Source organism: Pan troglodytes, chromosome 8 (genome assembly GCF_028858775.2).
Source record: "Pan troglodytes isolate AG18354 chromosome 8, NHGRI_mPanTro3-v2.0_pri, whole genome shotgun sequence".
Classification (NCBI taxonomy): domain Eukaryota; kingdom Metazoa; phylum Chordata; class Mammalia; order Primates; family Hominidae; genus Pan; species Pan troglodytes.
The window spans coordinates 85,261,903-85,281,490 of NC_072406.2; the positions used below are offsets into that span (position 1 = coordinate 85,261,903).

The window sequence follows — 19,588 nt, forward strand, 5'->3', positions numbered from 1 at the left end:
ATGGACCTGAGAGGTTGCAGCCTGGCTGGAGGAGGGGTGTCCACCATTGCTGAGGCTTGATTAGGTAAACAAAATGGCCAGAAAGCTCAAACTGGGCGGAGCCCACCACAGCTCAGCAAGGCCTACTGCCTCTGTAGACTCCACCTCTGTGGGCAGGGCATAGCTGAACAAAAGCCAGCAGACAACTTCTGCAGACTTAAACGTCCCTGTCTGACAGCTCTGAAGAGAGCAGTGGTTCTCCCAGGATGGCATTTGAGCTCTGAGAACCAAAGACTGCCTCCTCAAGAGGGTCCCTGACCCCCGTGTAGCCTAACTGGGGGAAACCTCCCAGTAGGGGCCAACAGACACCTCATACAGGCGGGTGCCCCTCTGGGATGAAGCTTCCAGAGGAAGGATCAGGCAGCAATATTTGCTGTTCTGCATCCTCTGCTGGTGATACCCAGGCAAACAGCGTCTGGAATGGACCTCCAGCAAACTCCAACAGACTTGCAGCTGAGGGACCTGACTGTTAGAAGGAAAACAGAAAGGAATAGCATCAACATCAACAAAAAGGTCATCTACACCAAAACCCCATCTGTAGGTCACCAACATTGAAGGCCAAAGGTAGACAAAACCACAAAGATGGGGAGAAACCAGAGCAGAAAAGCTGAAACTTCTAAAAATCAGAGCACCTCCTCTCCTCCAAAGGACTGCAGCTCCTCACAAGCAACAGAACAAAGCTGGACGGAGAATGACTTTGATGAGCTGACAGAAGTAGGCTTCAGAAGGTCGGTAATAACAAACCTCCCAGCTAAAGAAGCATGTTCTAAGCCATCGCAAGGAAGCTAAAACCCTTGAAAAAAGGTTAGACGAATGGCTAACTAGAACAAACAGTGTAGAGAAGACCTTGAATGACCTGATGGAGCTGAAAACCATGGCACAAGAACTTCATGGTGCATGCACAAGCTTCGGTAGCCGATTTGATCAAGTGGAACAAAGGGTATCAGTGATTGAAGATGGAATTAATGAAATAAAGCAAGAAGACAAGTTTAGAGAAAAATGAGTAGAAAGAAACAAATAAAGCCTCCAAGAAATATGGGACTATCTAAAAAGACCAAATCTATGTTTGATTGGCGTACACCTGAAAGTGACGGGGAGAATGGAAACAGGCTGAAAAACACTATTCAGGAAATTATCCAGGAGAATTTCCCCAACCTAGCAAGGCAGGCCAACAGTCAAATTCAGAAATACAGAGAACACCACAAAGATACTTCTTGAGAAGAGCAACCACAAGACACATAATTGTCAGATTCACCAAGGCTGAAATGAAGGAAAAAATGTTAAGGGCAGCCAGAGAGAAAGGTCGGGTTACCCACAAAGGGAGGCCCATCAGACTAACAGTGGATCTCTCTGCAGAAACCCTACAAGCAAGAAGAGAGTGGGGGCCAATATTCAACATTCTTAAAAAAAAAGAATTTTCAACCCAGAATTTCGTATCCAGCCAAACTAAGCTTTGTAAATAAAGGAGAAATAAAATCCTTTGCAGACAAGCAAATGCTGAGAGATTTTGTCACCACCAGGCCTGTCTTACAAGAGCTCCTGAAGGAAGCACTAAACATGGAAAGGAACAACTGGTACCAGCCACTGCAAAAACATGCCAAATTATAAAGACCATCGATGCTATGAAGAAACCGCATCAATTAACGAGCAAAATAACCAGCGAACATCATAATGACAGGATCAAATTCACATATAACAATATTAGCCTTAAATGTAAATGGGCTAAATGTCCCAATGAAAAGGCACAGACTGGCAAATTGGATAAAGAGTCAAGACCCATGAGGAGACACATCTCATGTGCAGAGACACACATAGGCTCAAAATAAAGGGATGGAGGAAGATCTACGAAGCAAATGGAAAGAAAAAAAAAAAAAGCAGCGGCTGCAATCCTAGTCTCTGATCAAACAGACTTTAAACCAACACAGATCAAAAGAGACAAAGAAGGCCATTACATAATGGTATAGGGATCAATTCAACAAGAAGTGCTAACTATTCTAAATATATATGCACCCAATACAGGGGCACCCAGATTCATAAGGCAAGTCCTTAGAGTCCTAAAAAGAGACTTAGACTCTCACACAATAATAATGAGAGACTTTTAACACTCCACTGTCAATATTAGATCAACAAGACAGAAGGTTAACAAGAATATCCAGGACTGGAACTCAGCTCTGCACTAAGCAGACCATTATAATAGACATCTACAGAACTCTGTCCACCCCAAATCAACAGAATATACATTCTTCTCAGCACCACATTGTACTTATTCTAAAACTGACCACATAATTGGAAGTAAAGCACTCCTCAGCAAATGTAAAAGAACAGAAATCACAACAAACTGTCTCTCAAGACCACAGTGCAATCAAATTAGAACTCAGGATTAAGAAACTCACTCAAAACCACACAACTACATGGAAACTGAACAACCTGCTCCTGAATGACTACTGGGTACATAACGAAATGAAGGCAGAAATAAACATGTTCTTTGAAACCAATGAGAACAAAGACACAACGTACCAGAATCTCTGGGACACATTTAAAGCAGTGTAGAGGAAAATTTATAGCACTAAATGCCCACAAGAGAAAGCAAGAAAGACCTAAAATCGACACCCTAACATCACAATTAAAAGAACAAGAGAAGCAAGAGCAAACAAATTCAAAAGCTAGCAGAAGGCAAGAAATAACTCAGATCAAAGCAGAACTGAAAGAGATACAGACATAAAAAACCCTTGAAAAAATCAATGAATCCAGGAGCTGGTTTTTTGAAAAGATCAACAAAATTGATAGACAGCTAGCAAGACTAATAAAGAAGAAAAGAGAGAATAATCAAATAGACACAGTAAAAAATGATAAAGGGGATATCACCACCGATCCCACAGAAATACAAACTACCATCAGAGAATACTATAAACACCTCTATGCAAATAAACTAGAAAATCTAGAAGAAATGGATAAATTCCTGGACACATACACCCAAGACCAAACCAGGAAGAAGTTGAATCTCTGAATAGAAAAATAACAGACTCTGAAATTGAGGCAATAACAGCCTACCAACTAAAAAAAGTTCAGGACCAGATGGATTCACAGCCGAATTCTATCAGAGGTACTAAGAGGAGCTGGTACCATTCCTTCTGAAACTATTCCAATCAACAGAAAAAGACGGAATCCTCCCTAACTCATTTTATGAGGCCAGTATCATCCTGATACCAAAGCCTGGCAGAGACACAACAAAAAAAGAGAATTTTCAGCCAATATCGCTGATGAACATCGACGCAAAAATCCAACCGAATCCAGCAGCACATCAAAAAGCTTATCCACCACAATCAAGTCAGCTTCATCCCTGGGATGCAAGGCTGGTTCAACATACACAAATCAATAAACGTAATCCATCACATAAACAGAACCAATGACAAAAACCACATGATTATCTCAATAGATGCAGAAAAGGCCTTTGACAAAATTCAACAGCCCTTCATGCTGAAAACGCGATAAACTAGGTATTGATGGAACATATCTCAAAATAATAAGAGCTATTTATGACAAACCCACAGCCAATATCATACTGAATGGGCAAAAACTGGAAGCACTGTTTGAAATCCGGCACAAGACAAGGATACCCTCCCTCACCACTCCTATTCAACATAGTGTTGGAAGTTCTGGCCAGGGCAATAAGGCAAGAGAAAGAAATAAAGGGTATTCAATTAGGAAAACAGGAAGTCAAATTGTCCCTGTTTGCAGATGACATGATTGTATATTTAGAAAACCCCATTGTCTCAGCCCAAAATCTCCTTAAGCTGATAAGCAACTTCAGCAAAGTCTCAGGATACAAAATCAATGTGCAAAAATCACAAGCATTCCTATATACCAATAACAGACAGAGAGCCAAATCATGAGTGAACTCCCATTCACAATTGCTACAAAGACAATAAAATACCTAGGAATCCAACTTACAAGGGATGTGAAGAACCTCTTCAAGGAGAACTACAAACCACTGCTCAACGAAATAAAAGAGGACACAAATGGAAGAACATTCCATGCTCATGGATAGGAAGAATCAATATCCTGAAAATGGCCATACTGCCCAAGGTAATTTACAGATTCAATGCCATCCCCATCAAGCTACCAATGACTTTCTTCACAGAATTGGAAAAATCTACTTTAAAGTTCATATGGAACCAAAAAAGAGCCCACATAGCCAAGACAATCCTAAGCCAAAAGAACAAAGCTGGAGGCATCATGCTACCTGACTTCAAACTATACTACAAGGCTACAGTAACCAAAATAGCATAGTACTGGTACCAAAACAGAGACATAGCCCAATAGAACAGAACAGAGGCCTCAGAAATAACAACACACATCTACAACCATCTGATCTTTGACAAACCTGACAAAAACAAGAAATGGGGAAAGGATTCCCTATTTAATAAACGGTGCTGGGAAAACTGGCTAGCCATATGTAGAAAGCTGAAACTGGATCCCTTCCTTACACTTTATATAAAAATTAATTCAAGATGGATTAAAGACTTAAATGTTAGACCTAAAACCATAAAAACCCTAGAAGAAAACCTAGGCAATACCATTCAGGACATAGGCATGGGCAAGGACTTCATGACTAAAACACCAAAAGCAATGGCTATAAAAGCCAAAATATACAAATGGGATCTAATTAAACTAAAGAGCTTCTGCATGGCAAAAGAAACTACCATCAGAGTGAACAGGCAACCTACAGAATGGGAGAAAATTTTTGCAATCTACCCATCTGACAAATGGCTGATATCCAGATCTACAAAGAACTTAAATTTACAAGAAAAAAACAACCCCATCAAAAAGCGGGCAAAGGATATGAACAGACACTTCTCAAAAGAAGACATTTATGCAGCCAACAGACACATGAAAAAATGCTCATCATCACTGGTCATAAGAGAAATGCGAAGCAAAACCACAATGAGATACCATCTCATGCCAGTTAGAATGGCAATCATTAAAAAGTGAGGAAACAACAGATGCTGGAGAGGATATGGAGAAATAGGAATGCTTTTACACTGTTGGTAGGAGTGTAAATTAGTTCAACCATTGTGGAAGACAGTGTGGTGATTTCTCAAGGATCCAGAAGTAGAAATACCATTTGACCCAGCAATCCCATTACTGGGTAAATACCCAAAGGATTATAAATCATGCTACTATAAAGACACATATACACGTATGTTTACTGTGGCACTATTCACAATAGCAAAGACTTGGAACCAACCCAAATGTCCATCAATAATAGACTGGATTAAGAAAATGTGGCACATGTACACCATGGAATACCATGCAGCCATAAAAAAAGGATGAGTTCATGTCCTTTGCAGGGACATGGATGAAGCTGGAAACCATCATTCTCAGCAAACTCTCACAAGGATAGAAAACCAAACACCACATGTTCTCACTCATAGGTGGAAATTGAACAATGAGAACACTTGGACACAGGGCAGGGAACATGACACACCGGGGCCTGTCGGAGGGTGGGGGGCTGGGGGAGGAATAGCATTAGGAGAAATACCTAATGTAAATGATGAGTTGATGGGTGCAGCAAACCAACATGGCACATGTATACCTATGTAACAAACCTGCACGTTGTGCACATGTACCCTAGAACTTAAAGTATAAAAAAAAAAGGGGAAGGAAGGAAGGAAAGAAGGGAGTCAGGGAGGGGGAGGGGGGAGGGAGAGAGGAAGGAAGGAAGTAAAGAAATAAAGAGGATGGGAGGGAGGAAGAGAGAGAAGAAGAAAGAAAGGAAAGGAGGGAAGGATGGATGGAGGGAGGGAGGGAAGGGAAGGAAGGAAGCAAGCAAACATGGAAGGAAGGAAATATGGAAGGAAGGAAGGGAGAGAGAGAGGAAGGAAGGGAGGGAGAGAGGAGGGGAGGGAGGGAGAGAGGAGGGGAGGGAGGGAGGGACAGAGGGAGGGAGGGAAGAATCAGAAATCATAGCCAGTGAAACCCAGGAAAACCATTAGGCAGGAATCAGGACGATACCTTATTCAGGTTTGCATTCCCAACATTTAGCACCACATGTATCAAAAATGTTGTTGGATGAATACTGAACAACAGTCAAACACTGAATAAACCTGGCAGGTTTGCATCACAGGGGAGGGCACAGTGTTACTGGACTCTGAGTGGGTTGCTGTTTTTCATGCCAAGTCATGATAGGATTCAGTGTGTTGGGTGAACACAGTTTTATGAATCTCACTTTTAAAAAACTGCAAGTGCTATAAATAAAAGCTTTCGTAATTTTGAGATAGAAAAAAAAAAACAGAAGAGAAGACCACGTGTTCTGACAAAGACGGAGTAGGATGGCATCAAACTGTGTCACTGTAAAACACATACACACACACACACACATACACACACAAAATACATTTTTAAAACTTAATTAGAAAAAGGGAATTAACTGTCTTTAAGAATACATTTTGGTCTTCTGATAAATTAACAGTTTGTTTATTTATTTCTGAAACAGAGTTTTGCTCTCGTTGCCCAGGCTGGAGTGCAATGGCGCAATCTCAGCTCACCGCAACCTCCACCTCCTGGGTTCAAGCAATTCTCCTACCTCAGCCTGCTGAGTAGCTGGAATTACAGTCATGTGCCACCACGCCCAGCTAATTTTTTTGTATTTTTTAGTAGAGACGGGGTTTCTCCATGTTGGTCAGGCTGGTCTCGAACTCCTGACTTCAGGTGATCCACCTGGCTCGGCCTCCCAAAATGCTGGGATTACAGGCATGAGCCACCAGACCCGGACAACAGTTTATTATTTAAAGTTGAAAAGAGGCCAGGCACAGTGGCTCATCATGCCTGTAATCCCAACACTTCGGGAGGCCAAGGCAGGCAGATCACTTGAGGCCAGGAGTTCAAGACCAGCCTGGCCAACATGGTGAAACCCCATCTCTACTAAAAATACAAAAATTAGCTAGGCGTGGCGGCATGTGCCTGTGGTCCCAGCTACCTGGGGGGCTGAGGCAGGAGAATCACTTGAGCCCAGGAAGCAGAGGTCGCACTGATCCAAGATTGCACCACTGCACTCCAGTGAGACTGTCTCAAAAAGAAAAACAAAGGTTGAAAAGAAGCAAAAGTATCACCTTTCTAATGAATTTATGAGCTGCATATTGACTGCATCTGTCTTAGAATTTTGCAACCAGGCCAGGCACAGTGCCTCACGCCTGTGTAATCCCAGCACTTTGGGAGGCCAAGGCAGGTGGATCACTTGAGGTCAGGAGTTCAAGAGCAGCCTGGCCAACATGGTGAAACCCCATCTCTACTAAAAATACAAAATTAGCTCAGTGTGGTGGCGCATGCCTATAATCCCAGCTACTTGGGAGGCTGAGGCAGGAGAATTGCTTGAACCAGGAGACAGGGGTTGTAGTGAGTCGAGATCATGTCACTGCACTCCAGCTTGGGCCACAGAGCCAGACTCCATCTCAAAAAAAAAAAAAAAAAATTTGCAACCAGAAAGGCTAAAATAAAGGCATTGGTTTTTTTAGTGCACATTTTGATAACTTCAAAAAAAAAATCTAATACAGAAAAGGGAACTCAAATATTTTAAAAAGTATTTTTCTACAGGAAAAGACTAAGGAATAGTAAATAACGCTGACAAAGGGGAAGACTAAGCTGTTTCTTTTCTCTGGTTTATAGGCCTATGCTTATTTTTTTTTTTTTTACTATTGAAACCAAGTGAGATTATTATACATGGATTTTATGTTTATTCCCTATAACTAACATTCCTATATATACCTGTTTACTACAGATATTTTGAGTCAAGTTGTGATTATGACGGAGTGAAGAAGAATTATTTTGGGACAGCTACTTTTGATGACAAATGATTTATAGACATAAAAGTAACAGAAAAAGAGAAGTGATGAAAAAAGTCCTATGTTTCACTATTACAAATAAAGGAAAACTATTTGCTTAAAAATAAATAAATAAAAAGGAAAAAAAACCACTATTTTTTAAAACCCACCCTGGCCACTTGACAGGCAAAGTGAGGCCTGGGGGATAGAAAAAAAAAAATTACAGTGTACTTAGTAAGTATTAGTGATATATATTTTTCATTTCCCTAGATAAGAGTTTTCATGTTTTGACAAGAAATTTAAAAGTCACAGAACAATCACAATTTTTCCCATTATTAAAATCACTTTGCATGGTTGCAGCTTACAGGGTCACTTTTTAAGGTCCCAAACTATCATGCAAATTGAGGACTGCCTGTTCAGTGTCAGGAAATCTCCTCTGAAGCATCTCCTGAAGTGTAAAAATGACTTAAGGATAATGTGATTACCTACCTGTAATTCCTCTGCTGTGGAAACATCTAGTCCTGTTAGATCTTGTATTCTCATATTAATTCGAGACACCACAGGATTTTCATAGCCAGAGAGCCAGGCACTAAGAATAAGAGGAATATTAGTTTTATTGATAATGTTTCATTACATGGAGACTAATAGCTGTTATTTTTAAAGCCATAATATTTAATATATAGGACAATAAACCTTTACTGAAGGCATTTAGTTCATTTTCTTGCTTAGTATCATCTTTATTAATGGATATTGTAATTTTTTTTAAATGTCACATTCTACTGTTAGAGGTTCGGAAGGAAAAAACTAATCAAATTTATTATAATGCTTCTATGAAAACAGTTGGATTAATGTAAGGAGGCTATATTGAAAGCCACCTACATTGAGAACTTCAAAAAATTCTTTAAAAAACCATACCAAACAAAACAACGTTCTTTCCAGGTAAGGTATGGGAACTGACTATGGTGGAAGTCATGGGGTCTTTAGTCTGAGCTACATAATGCTAATATTTTATAAGAAAAAAATTCTGCTTACTGCTTAAGTTTTGAAAAGTTACCCAAACACACCTACTGAAGGATGGACAATAACAGGTGTTGGTAAGGATGTGAAGAAACTGGAGCCCTCATACATTGCTAATGGGAATGTAAAAGGGGCAGCCACTTTGGAAAACAGTTTGGTAGTTGCTCAAAATGCTAAAACACAGTTATCAAATGACCCAGCAATTTACTTCTAGGTATATATCCAAGAGAAATTAAATCTTATGTCCATACAATAACTTGTACAGAATTTTTTATGGCATCATTACATATAATAGCCAAAAAGTAGAAACTACCCAGATATCCATCAATTTATCAATGGATACATAAAACGTGATAGGTCTATAAACTGGAATATTATTGTGTCACAAAAAGGAATAAAGTACTGGCCAGGCACAGTGGCTCATGCCTGTAATCCCAGCACTTTGGGAGGCTGAGGTGGAAAGGTCACTTGAGGCCAGGAGTTTGAGACCAGCCTGGGCAACACAGTGAGACCCCAACTCTACAAAACATTTAAAAAATTAGCTGGGCATGGTGGCATGCACCTGTAATTCCAGCTACTCTGGCAGCTGAAGCAAGAGAGCTGCTTGAGCATGGGAGTTTGAGGCTGCAGTGAATTATGATCACACCACTGCACTCTAACCTGGGTGACAGAGTGAGACCATGTCTCTACATACATGCTACAACATGGATGGAACATCATATTAAGTCAAAGAAGCCAGATACAAAGGCCAAATGTTATATAATGCCACTTCTATGAAATATACAGAATAGACAAATCAATAGATAATAGAAAATAGATTAGTGGTTGCCAGGGGATGGGGATGGGGCTGGGGGGAATGGGAAATGACTCCTAATGGGTACAGGATTTTTTTTGAGTGACAAAAATGTTCTGGAACTAGACATTGGTTATAGTTGCACAAGGCTAAAAACCACTGAAACGCATACTTTAAAAGCATGAATTTTATGATACGGGAACTATATCTCAATTTTAAATGGTACTCCCAAATTCAGCTATATCCCTTTTTCACATATGCTTTTAAGCAGTCAATCAGTCCTTCGCTTTCTTCACTTCTCCTCTCACTGAGCTTTGATTCCATAGTTCATCATTTTAACATTCTTTCTAAATGCCTAAACTCAACTGTCTGGCAAAAACAATCCTGGATGAATCTCTTTTATCCAAGCGTATATCTCTGTCACCAAACCCTACTGGAGAAGTCATGAAATAGGGCAGATATGTTCCACTAAAAATTCATGAATACCAACTTCAAATGGGCTCTTCACTTTTACTTCCTCTTCCACTCTGTACCCTAACTCACTTCAGCCTCTCCCTTCACTCAGTAGATAATGTATCTCCTACTTCATAGAGCAAATAAATGCCTTTACAATTAAAAATTATTTCCCCAAATCTGTATATCCCTCCAGTTACCAATCTTTCTTTTCCCTCTTCAAGCTAACTTTGTCAGATTCCTAATCTCTGAACCCACTGTAATCTAGCTTTAGTCACTTATATCACTCCCTCAAAATTGCTCTTGCTAATCTTACCCACAGCCCTATTGTGCTTCTAAATCTAATGACATTTTTCAATTCTCATTGTATTTGTTCCTTTGGTAACATTTGTGACAATACTCATCCTTTTGGAAACTCTCTCAAACACTCATTCTCCAGGAATTCCTCTAGTATCTCAGGCTGCTTTTTCTTGGTCTCCTAATTTACAGCCTCCAACACTATATTCTGCCTCCCTCTCAGGACAGCAGCAACATTTCCTCAAGAACGTATTTCCTCTAGCCCTAAGGCTAGTGCGTATGCTCTTCTCTCTGCCCAGAATATTCTTTTTCACTTTGCAAAATTAAGACTCTGGATATCACCTTAGTTACCACTTCTTTAGAGGAGCTTTCCTTTACCTCTCCCGCTGCCAGACGAAGCCAAAGCTTCCACAGACAAAGGAAGCGAGCAAGCGTAAGAGAGAGAGCAAGAGAGAGTGTGTGGGTTTTTCTTTAACAAGAGAAAGACATGGAGAAGAAAGAAGTTTTTACTAATCATTACCAACATGAAACTAACATGACAAACAGGGTGGATTCTTAGATGAATCTAAGATTTATCCTATATTACTAAAATTATTTGCTTGGTGATATCTTGCAAATTTTTTGGGACTGGCTGAGTATTACAGAATTCCTCAGTGTAGCAAAAATGGGAAGAATCAAAGTGTTATTGTTGTAAAGAATATAGCTGATTAAGTATATTAAGAATTTTTTTCTTCTAATTCTGCCCAAGTTCCTGGTAGAACTAATCTGGTATATGTCAATGTACCTGTCTTTCCTGCCTAGCACAATTTGATGGATGTCTGAACTTTATAAGCAACCAACCAACTACTGACTTGATTTTTACAGGTAATTGCAATGCTAAATTGGAAAGCATTCTAATAAAGCTTCGAACTAAATGCCTCATGAACAAACTGTTCCTATTCCATCCTGGAACCTATCACCCACAGAGAACGTGTCTTCTGATATCTTCAACTTCCCTCCCTGCTACCAACAACTTTTAAATATCTAGTCTTATCTTTTCCTCTTGTACTTTGGTAGAATCATCGTCCTTCAGCCTTATAGAGGCAGACTTTCTATCTATGCTTTTGATTCTATGCTTTCTAACTCTAGATGCCTTACTCCAGCAGTTACTGCCTCCCTTTTATCTTTAATCTCCTCCTTGTCAATGCTTGCTTATTGAAGTCTCCTGCTACCAAGAAAAATACCTTCACTTTAGCCATTCTAGCAAATTACCACTCCAGTCTTTCACTTTACTCCTTTAAAACTGCAAAAGCAAGAAATGCTTGTTACATTCCACAAATGGTCATGGGACACTGGTTATCTACATGCAAAGAAAGAAGCTGGACCTCTGCTTCACATTAAAAAGAATTTCTCAAGATGGATCAAAGACCTAAATGTAAAAGCTAAAATTATAAAAACTGTGGGAAGAAAACACAGGAGCAAATCTTTGTGACGTTGGACGAAGCAATGGTTTAGCTATGACATCAAAAGTACAGGCAACAAAAGGAATAAATAAATGGGACATTATCCAAATAAAAACCTTCTATGCTTCAAAGAATAACATCAGGAAAGTTAAACAGGATGGGCACAGTGTCTCAAATCTGTAATCCCAGCACTTTGGGAAGCCAAGGCAGGAAAATCACTTGAGTTCAAGACCAGTCTCGGCAACCTAGCAAGACCCTGTCTCCACAAAAAAAGTTTAAAAATTAGCCAGGCATGGTAGCGTGTGCCTGTGTAGTCCTAGCTACTCATAAGGCTGAAGCGGAAGGATTACTTAAGCCCAGGAGTTCAAGGATGCAGGGAGCTACAATCACACCACTGCACTCCAGCCTGGGCCCCAGAATGAGAACCTATCTCTAAAAAAATAAAAATTTGTGGTAAAATACATGTAACATAAAATTAGCCATTTAGACTATTTTTTAAATTATGGTAAAATATATATAACAGCAATTTTACCATTTTAATTATTTTAAGTGTACAATTCACTGGTGTTAAGTACATTTACAATACCTTACAACCATCAGCACTATCCATTTCCAGAACTTTTTCATCAAAACCAAACAGAAAACTGTACCCACTGAACAACAACTCCCATCTCTCCCTCCTCACAACCCCTGGTAATCCTCTATTCTACGTTCTGTCTGTATGGATTTGCCTATTCTAGGTATCTCCTGTAAGAAGAATCATATAATATTTGTCAATTCTAGCTTATTTCACTTAACATGTGTGTGTGGTTTTTTTTTTTTTTTTTGGAGACAGGGTCTCAACTCCAGTTGCCCAGGCTGGAGTGCAGTGATGCAATCTTGGCTCACTGCAGCCTCAACCTTCTGGGCTCAGGTGACTCTTCCACCTCAGCCTCCCAAGTAGCTGGGACTACAGGCATGCACCACCATAGTTTTTTGTATTTTTAGTAGAGACGGGGTTTCATCATGGTGACCAGGCTGGTGTCAAACTCCTGGACTCAGGCAATCTGCCTGCCTCAGCCTCCCAAAGTGCTGAGATTACAGGTGTGAGCCACCACACCCAGCCAAAATAATGTTTTCAAGGTTCATCCATGTTATAAGCAGGGTATCAGAAATTCATTTCCTTTTTTAAGGCTGAATAATATTCTATTATCTATATATACCACGTTTATCCATTCATTTGTTGATGGACATTTGGGTTGCTTCTAACCTTGGGCTATAGTGAATAAATGCTGTTATGAACATTGGTGTGCAAGTATATGACTCCTTGCTTTAAATTATTTTGGGTATGTACCTAGAAGTAGAATTGCTAGATCACATGGTAACCCTAAACTTTTTGAGGAGCTGGCAGACTATATTCCACAGCAGTGACACCACTTTATATTCCCATCCCTCACTGCCTTTTAAACTACTGCTTTTAGAAAAAAAAAAAAAATCTAATAACCTCCCAGCACTTTGGGAAGCCAAGGTGGGAGGATCGTTTGGGGATAGGAGTTCAAGACCAGTCTGGGAAACATAGCAAGACCCCGTCTTTACAAAAAAATTAAAATAAATTAATGAGCAAGGTGTGGTGGCACATGTTTATAGTTTCAGCTACTTAGAGGCTGAGGTAGGAGGATTGCTTGAGCCCAGGAGTTCGAGGTTGCTATGCCCACACCACTACACTCCAGCCTTGGCAACAGAATGAGACCTCATCTCTTAAAAAAACAACAGAACACCACCACAAACTTTTAATTCCAGGAATGGCCATGAAAGTCTACCAATTAAGTACTGGTTAAATAATAGGTTATTTCTAATTTTTCTCTATTATAAACAATATTGTAACAAAATGCTATATCTTTGCACACTTGTGGGAGTATCTCTGTACGATAAATTCCTAGATGTGGAATTGCTAAATGACTTTTACATTTTGATAAATGTCAAATTTCCCTCCAAAACAGTTGCAATGATTTACACCTACCCATTTCATAAAACCCTTGCCAGTTTCAATCCTTTTATTCTTTGTCAATCTTAGCAAGGCAAAAATATTTTAATGGTTTAAATTTTTTAAGTTTTTATTTGCATTTCTTGTTATATCATAACATATCTCGGCCAGGCGCAGTGGCTCACGCCTGTAATCCCAGCACTTTGGGAGGCTGAGGCGGGTGGATCTCTTGAGGTCAGGAGTTCGAGACCAGCCTGACCAACGTGGTGAAACCCCGCCTCCACTAAAAATACAAAATTAGCCAGGTGTGAAGGTGCACACCTGTAACTTCAGCTACTTGGGAGGCTGAGGCAGAAGAATCTCTTGAACCAGGAGGCAGAGGTTGCAGTGAGCCGAGATCACGCCATTGCACTCGAGTCTGGGCAACAAGAGCAAAACTCCGTCTCAAAAAAAAAAAAAAAAAATCTTGATGAAGGGTTTGAGGCTTAGCAGTTAAAACCAATGTTGATTGTAGGTTAAAAAAAAATAACTGTCAACCTGTCATCTTAATTGTAGTTCTGTTGTAGTCACTACAGAGAAAAATGAATTCTACTGATGCATGGGAAGTTATTTCATTTAATTTGACTTTCATGTAAAATCCCCTCCAAAATATAGTAACACTCCCTTTTTTTTTGAGATGGAGTCTGGTTCTGTCACCCAGGCTACAGTGCAATGACGCTATCTCGACTCACTGCAACTTCTACCTCCCGGGCTCAAGCAATCCTCCCACCTCAGCCTCTGAAGTAACTGGAACTACAAGCATGCACCCCCACGCCCGGCTAATTTTTGTATTTTTTTGTAGAGATGAGGTTTCACCATGTTGCCCAGGCTGGTCTCAAACTCCTGAGCTCAAGCAATCTACCTGCCTTGACCTCCCAAAGTGCTGGAATTACAGGTGGGAGCCATCACACCTGGCCCAAAATACATTAAGACTTTCCTTAGTTTAAGAACTATCTTCAAGTTACTCATCTGGATCCCATCCTTAACAATTACTGCTAATCTGTCTTCAGTGACATTATTATAGACATAATAGGTTATCTAAAAACTCAGCTCTGAATTTACATTGTAACATTACTAAAATTCAGTGGAGACCATTATACTGTAATGTATGTTAACTGTCCATTCTTCTAGGACCTGGAAGTCTTATTCCTGTGTTAGATTAAATCATAAGAAATCCAGAGGTTTTGCTTTCTAGTACCCAGTGCTTTAACTGAGTTGGGATTTTTTTTTTTAATGTTATAGCATTTAATAGGAAAAATCATTTGAAGATCATTTATCTTTTGTATAACTGTAATTGAAAATGTCAACTAATTATACAGTGTTTTTCCCCATAAAACACAATTTAGTGCCAGGAGAAAAAAGAACTATTTCTTCAGATAACTTTATATGTGTCCTTTTTTTTCCATTAAAAATTAAATAGCCCAAAGTATCTTCCTTTTGGCCTTAATGACAGGACCTGAAGCCAAAGCTGTGCATTCAATTAGAGTAACATTTCTATGCTTTTTTCCTTTCTACTGAGTTTCCACTGTTAAAAAAAAAAAAAAAAAAAAACTTCATGATTTTGTAAAATACCACTAGAATGCGCAGAGTAAGGGAGCAACATTCTCACACTGCAAAACTACACTTCTAATATGTGAGTAAGGAAAGCTCCAAAGAAAAATGTCAGTAATGTAATTTGAACATGATCACTACCTTCTTCTAACCCGACACACACATAAGAATATTCTATGATTAGCTAATCGAAAACCACTATATATATATATATATATATATATATTTTTTTTTTTTTTACAAAAGCAAAAGATAAGTCACACCCCAAAGTGCCAGTTACAGAGGACAAAATTTCCAATAATTCTTCTCTAGGTGCTTGATGGTTAACAAAGGCTAATAATCTAGACTGGGAATTTATCCAGTCCCTTTGCTTCATAGTGGGATAATTATGCAATAACACTATACATCCACTCGTTTCAGTTATCTCAGTCTGAGTACCACAGTTCAACCCATTACAGAGCAGTGTTGTTAAAAGTTATGCCATTAAAAAAAATTAAAAAGCTGAACCACTCAAAACTTTTTGTATTTGTTTATATAATTATACTTTAATACTAATTTGCTCCTTAGTAACAAGGGTAAACAAAATCTTAAGCCTAAATAACATATTTATGATATATTTAAGGCCAGACATGGTGGCTCATGCCTGTAATCCCAGCACTTTGGGAGGCCAAGGTGAGATGATCACTTGAGCCCAGGAGTTCAAGACCAGCCTGGGCAACAAAGCAAAACCGCATCTCTACAAAAATACAAAACTTAGCTGGGCATGGTGGTGTGCACCCGTAGCCCCAGTTACTCAGGAGGCTGAGGTGGGAGGATTGCTTGAGCCTGGGAGGTGGAGGCTGTAGTGAGCCATGACTGTGCCACTGCACTCCAGCCTGGGTGACAGAGTGAGACCCTGTCTCCGAAAGAAAATAAAGTAAAATAAAATAAATAAATACACACATATACATATATATCATGTTACATTCATGATATCATAAATACCGTATTGTAGGAAATCATCACTTCAGAGTAAAAAAATGAAAATCACTTTCCCACCAGAATCAAAAAAGCTTTTCTACCACTCTAAACAGATTATTGTTTATTTGCATAGGTCATTATTTATATTACTTTAACTAGACTTTATGAGTTCACTTAACTATCTTTTCAGAGCACAAAACTGAATGTTTACATTTCAAAAACTTCAAATTCCATTTCTCTGATCTACCCAAAATTATTAGCTTTTTCATTTACAAGCTGTAGTAAATTTTTAGGGTTTTTATTTGCTTTTTAATAGTGGAAAAGACAGAGATGACTTGCCAAAAGTTAACAGATGGTCAGTAACATAAGTAAAGCCTTTTTTGGCTGGATACAATGGCTCGCGCCTGTAATACCAATACTCTGGGAGGATCACTTGAGCCCGGGAGTTTGAGACCAGCCTAGGCAATATAGTGAAACCCTGTCTCTACAAAATAAAAAATTAAAAATTATCCAAGCATGGTGGTGAGCACCTGTATTCCCAGCTACTCGGGAGACTGAGGTAGGAAGATCACTTCTGCCCAGGAGTTGGAAGGAGCAGTGAGCTATGATCATGCCACTGGACTTAGGCCTAGATGACAGAGCAAGACCCTGCCTCTTAAAAAAAAAAAAAGCCTTTTTTGTTTTATGGGTTTGTTTGTTTTATGGGTTTGTTTGTTTTTTGAGTCTCGCTCTGTTGCCCAGGCTGGAGTGCAGTGGCGCAATTTCAGCTCACTGCAAGCTCCGCCTCCTGGGTTCCTGCCGTTCTCCTGCCTCAGCCTCCCCAGTAGTTGGGACCACAGGCACCCGCCACCATGCCCGGCTAATTTTTTTGTATTTTTAGTAGAGATGGGGTTTCACTGTGTTAGCCAGAACGGTCTCGATCTCCTGACCTCGGGATCCGCCCACCTGGGCCTCCCACAGTGCTAGGATTACAGGCGTGAGCCACTGTGCCTAGCCTGTTTTATGTTTTTTAAATAGTAAAGGAGTTCCAAAAATATTTTGCCAAAAAAATTCTATTTGCTGAAATGCTGGAACAAATTATTACTTCCACTGAAAGTGATGTCATCGCTTAGACAGTTCTCTAAATACAGATATTTGAAATTCCTTTCTAAATCATTCAAAATACAGATGTTCCCAGGCTACAAGGGATTAAATTAACTGACATCAGAACACAAATTTTCTTCCATTTGGCAACTGAGATGCCCTTTTTTTTTTTTTTTTTTTTTGAGACAGAGTTTTTGCTCTGTCACCCAGCCTGGAGTGCAGTGGTGCAATCTCAGCTCACTGCAATCTCTGCTTCCCAGGCTCAAGTGATCTACCCACCTAAGCCTCCTGGGTAGCTGGGACTACAGACGTGCACCATCACTCTCAGCTATTTTCTTAATTTTTTGTAAATAGAGACAAGGTCTAGCTATACTATCCAGGCTGGTCTCAAGCTCCTGGGCTCAAACCATCCTCTCACCTCAGCCTCCCAAAGTGCTGATATTACAGGCATGAGCCACCATGCCCGGCCTTCTAATGCTAGTAGCTAAATACCTTCTGCTATCATTTATAATATGTAAGTATGGTTGTACCTTTCTCAAAAATCCAATAAAACTGCTTAAGAGCTACAAAGTTAGAATATTTAAAAAATAGGTTTGAAATGTTTAGCAATATTTAGTTTTTTTTTTTTAAGTGTATAGATCACTTTCCTACAGTGATTTATTTTGATTTATTGGCAACAGTCCATTGACTGTGGGCTGGATATTTCTTCAAAAGGGCCATTGCATACATAGAAAATTTCCAAAAAACAGTCTTCCAAAACACTGAATTCATGAATTTTTTTTTTTTTTTTTTTTTTGAGATGGATCTCTCTCTGTCGCCAGGCTGGAGTGCAGTGGCATGATCTCGGCTCACTGCAATCTCTACCTCCCGGGTTCAAGCCATTCTCCTGCCTCAGCCTCCCGAGTAGCTGGGATTACAGGCGCGCCACCACACCCAGCTAATTTTTGTATTTTTAGTAGAGATGGGGTTTTACCATGTTTGCGAGGATGGTCTTGATCTCCTGACCTTGTGATCCACCCACCTTGGCCTCCCAAAGTGCTGGGACTACAGGCGTGAGCCACCACTCCTGGCTGTAATTTTGTTTTATATGCTTCCTAGAAGCATGCAAATCTAGAGGATTTAGCTATTTACAAACTTTAGGACAAAAAATGTGTAAAACCATGCAATAATCTGATAAAATCTGTTAACAGTTTAATTTTTATTTTTTTTAAAGAAGGGGTTTTTTGTAGATATGAATTAGGTTCTGTAATAGAATGGAAAATTAGCTTAATGTAAAAATCGGGTTAATTGCAATGTTCAGAAGCACTGTAAATCATATCTCAAAACATGTCTATGCAAATTAGTTTCTGCAAATCCTTACTATCTATTAGTGTTCCTTAAGGATAATTGCTCCTGTGATTAAAATGAAAATCATATTACGGCAAATTTAAATTTTCTTCATGTCTTGTAATGGGGTTCAGGACACTCAACCCCAAAATATGGCACTGTAGCATTTGAGCAGAAGCAGGTCTCTCTGACCTTCTCCCACTCTTTTCCCCTTAAGCAGGCTATAAAAGAATTCTCTAGGCCGGGCACGGGCTCATGCTTGTAATCCCAGCACTTTGGGAGGCCGAGGCAGGCGGGTCACGAGGTCAGGAGATCGAGACCATCCTGGCTAACACGGTGAAACCCATCTCTACTAAAAATACAAAAAATTAGCCGGGCAGCAGCAGGCGCCTGTAGTCCCAGGTACTCAGGAGGCTGAGGCAGAAGAATGGCATGAACCCAGGAGGCGGAGCTTGCAGTGAGCCAAGATTGCGCCACTGCACTCCAGCCTGGGGGCGACAGCAAGACTCCATCCCAAAAAAAAAAAAAAAAAAAAAAAAAAAAAAGAATTCTCTGACCTTCCTCTAAAGTAGTATAAGACTTTCAATCCAGAAGTATCCTCTCTCTACCTGGAAGAAAGGAACATCCTTATCCTGAGACACAGAGATACCAAGAGGTATGTGAACAAACAGGCTTTGCTAAGTTTCCCCCAGTTTATTACCATTAGATCATATCCCCTTTGTTCATCATACTTCTGTATGACCATCCACTCATCAAACCTAGCATAAAAATACACAGGTTTCCCGGTTTCTTTGGGTTCTCATTT

The 19,588-nt window shown here is 39.7% G+C and overlaps 1 protein-coding gene across 5 annotated transcripts in view; it reads right to left on the reverse strand.

The window, feature by feature from the left end:
- P4HA1 (prolyl 4-hydroxylase subunit alpha 1) overlaps positions 1-19,588 on the reverse strand; it is a 67,151-nt gene that overhangs the window by 14,253 nt on the left and 33,310 nt on the right. For all 5 annotated transcript variants that reach the window (XR_010146632.1, XR_010146633.1, XM_063780764.1 and 2 more), the window contains one exon: positions 8,345-8,448. Coding sequence is in view for 3 of the 5 variants with exons in the window: in XM_063780764.1 (XP_063636834.1) it covers positions 8,345-8,448 (104 nt within the window). In the remaining 2 variants the exon portion in view is untranslated. The remainder of the gene's footprint in view (positions 1-8,344; positions 8,449-19,588) is intronic.